The sequence below is a fragment of the Sphaeroforma arctica genome, assembly GCF_001186125.1.
Source record: "Sphaeroforma arctica JP610 unplaced genomic scaffold supercont1.2668, whole genome shotgun sequence".
Lineage (NCBI taxonomy): Eukaryota > Ichthyosporea > Ichthyophonida > Sphaeroforma > Sphaeroforma arctica.
In genome coordinates this window covers 3,022-5,320 of record NW_014037890.1, presented here as the reverse complement: position 1 = coordinate 5,320, position 2,299 = coordinate 3,022, and the positions used below count along the sequence as shown (strand labels likewise).

General features: G+C 47.2%; 1 protein-coding gene across 1 annotated transcript; it reads right to left on the bottom strand.

The window, feature by feature from the left end:
• Positions 1-479: 479 nt before the first annotated feature.
• SARC_12872 (hypothetical protein) lies at positions 480-1,845 on the bottom strand (the record flags this gene model as incomplete). The annotated part of the gene is made up of 1 exon (XM_014293014.1): positions 480-1,845. A coding segment is annotated over exon 1 (1,351 nt), but the record flags the coding sequence as incomplete, so codon positions are not given.
• Between the last annotated feature and the right edge of the window lie 454 nt (positions 1,846-2,299).

The following is a 2,299-nucleotide window of genomic DNA, read 5'->3' as shown; positions in this document are numbered from 1 at the left end:
GTGTGTGTGTGTGTGTGTGTGTGTGTGTGTGTGTGTCGTGTGTGTGTGTGTGTGTGTGTGTGTGTGTGTGTTTGTGTATGTGTGTACATACATACATACATAGATTCATATAAGGTCAATTGACGTGACGGTACATACACTATAAGTGATCCTGTGACGGTTGAGATATAGGTAACAGTTTGGTGCTCTTGGCTACAGTAGAGAGCCGTTGCCGACGATAAACATGCACATTCGAATACACACATACAAATACACATACATACATATGCAAACACACAAGTCACACAGAAAACAATACTCGTACATGCACACATACAAACATACACATAAACACACAAGTATACAAAGCATTTAAAGCAAGCATGCCCGTATTTATACAAACACGCACACTAGAGGCAGACACAGACACACAGGACACTCAGATAAAGTCACATACAAGCATACACATGCACGCACACACACAAGGTAGCTCAGCTCACGTTTAATCAGCCGGTCGAAGGCGGCGTTCTTCTTCCTGTCCAGCCCCCTTTCCCACGGCTTCTTGGCGATCTTGCCGTGTCTCAGTGCGTACCGCTCAACCGTTCCATTACCATGCAGCCTATCATGATCACCCCTTGCGCCACAATCACCACTGCTATTACCACTACCACGACTACGCATGCGTGACTCCGCATGATGTTTATGTGTGCGGTACACAGGAGAAGCTGGTGTCTTTAGACGCCTACAGCTACGCCTATCGTCATCACTTGCGCCACCATCACTTCTACTCTTGCCACTGTCACTTTCACACACGGGTGACCCGGCATGTGGCCGAAGTAAGCGATGTCCAAAAGAAAGTGGTCTCGTCAAACGTCTACAGCCACGCCTGCTTGAGCTCGCACTCTCACTGCCTCGGTCTCTCGCACTGTCCCCGTCTACTTCCGGGTTACCCGCACTCATATACTCATGCTCAGCTCCGATAGACTCACTCTCACTCTCAATGACCTTATTCCTACCTACACGCCTGTGCCTACCCACAGCTTGGGCCGGTGTGTCGTTCTCAGTTCCGGTAGACTCACTCTCACTCCCATTATCTCTGTGCCTACCTACATCCTTGTGGCTACCCACCCCTCGGTCATGCCTACCGTTCTCAGCTCTTGCCAAGCCACCTATGCCTGCACATTGCGTGTCGGTCGACGCCAAAATTGGACCCCGCGCACATTTACGCTGTCTGGTTTTCTCCGCGCTCACATCCACATCCACATTCGCATCCACATCCACAACGGTTTCCGATGCACAATAAGAAGACGGCTTTCTCCCTCGCTTTCCACCGCTCATACGCCTACTGCATGCTTGTTCTAAGTCGCTGTCACTCGCGCTAACAACTATCTCGCTTGCTGGAGAACCCCTTAACTGTCTGGTGTGTTTGTGATTGCGGCCTGCATCACTGAAAGCCTCTGCCTCTCGCCTTGCACCCCTTCGTCTGGCCACAGCTCCACGCTCTATAGTTGCACCGTTTTCTAAATATGCCTCCCCATTCACACGCCCCATGCCTGAAGTGTTTGTTGACAACGTACTCATGTCTCCGAACTTATTCACTGCAGGGTCGACCGCATATGCATCCACATCTACTATACATGCATTGTTCTTCACGCCCGCACTATCCGGTACGTATATGTTCGCAGATAACACTTTGCGCGTACGTGTGGGTTCATGCCTTTGTTGCACGCCACTACGAACGCTGTATATGCTGCCATGACCCTTTGCGTCGTCTTCCGAGGAGATGGGACTAATAGCCCCTATCTCTGCACACATGGTATCACCATGGTAACGAGGTGTAGACGTATTCATGGATTTTGCACACTGCGTTAGGATGCACATGGGGAGAGGTATAGCTAAATGAGCGTTTTACATTGACATGTTATTTGTGTGTGTACGAATGATCCACACGAGTATATGGGCACACATAGAATAATTGCAGATCTGTGCGTGTTGTATACCAATGACATTTCTGTGCATCTCAATACGACACACAGGGGTACACATGAGAGAACTCACGGTTATGTAAAGGAAAAATCCGTGTACCACTCCTGTGTATATGGATGCACCACACAAGCATAAATGTATACAAAAAAATAATACACACGTACCATATCTATACACTCATGCATACAACATACACACATGCACAATATAAAATTCTACACATGTATATGAAATATATACACATGTATATGAAATATATACACTTGTATATATGTACATGTATATATGTACATGTAGTCTACAAACACAGACAAATTCTATCTATCTATCTATA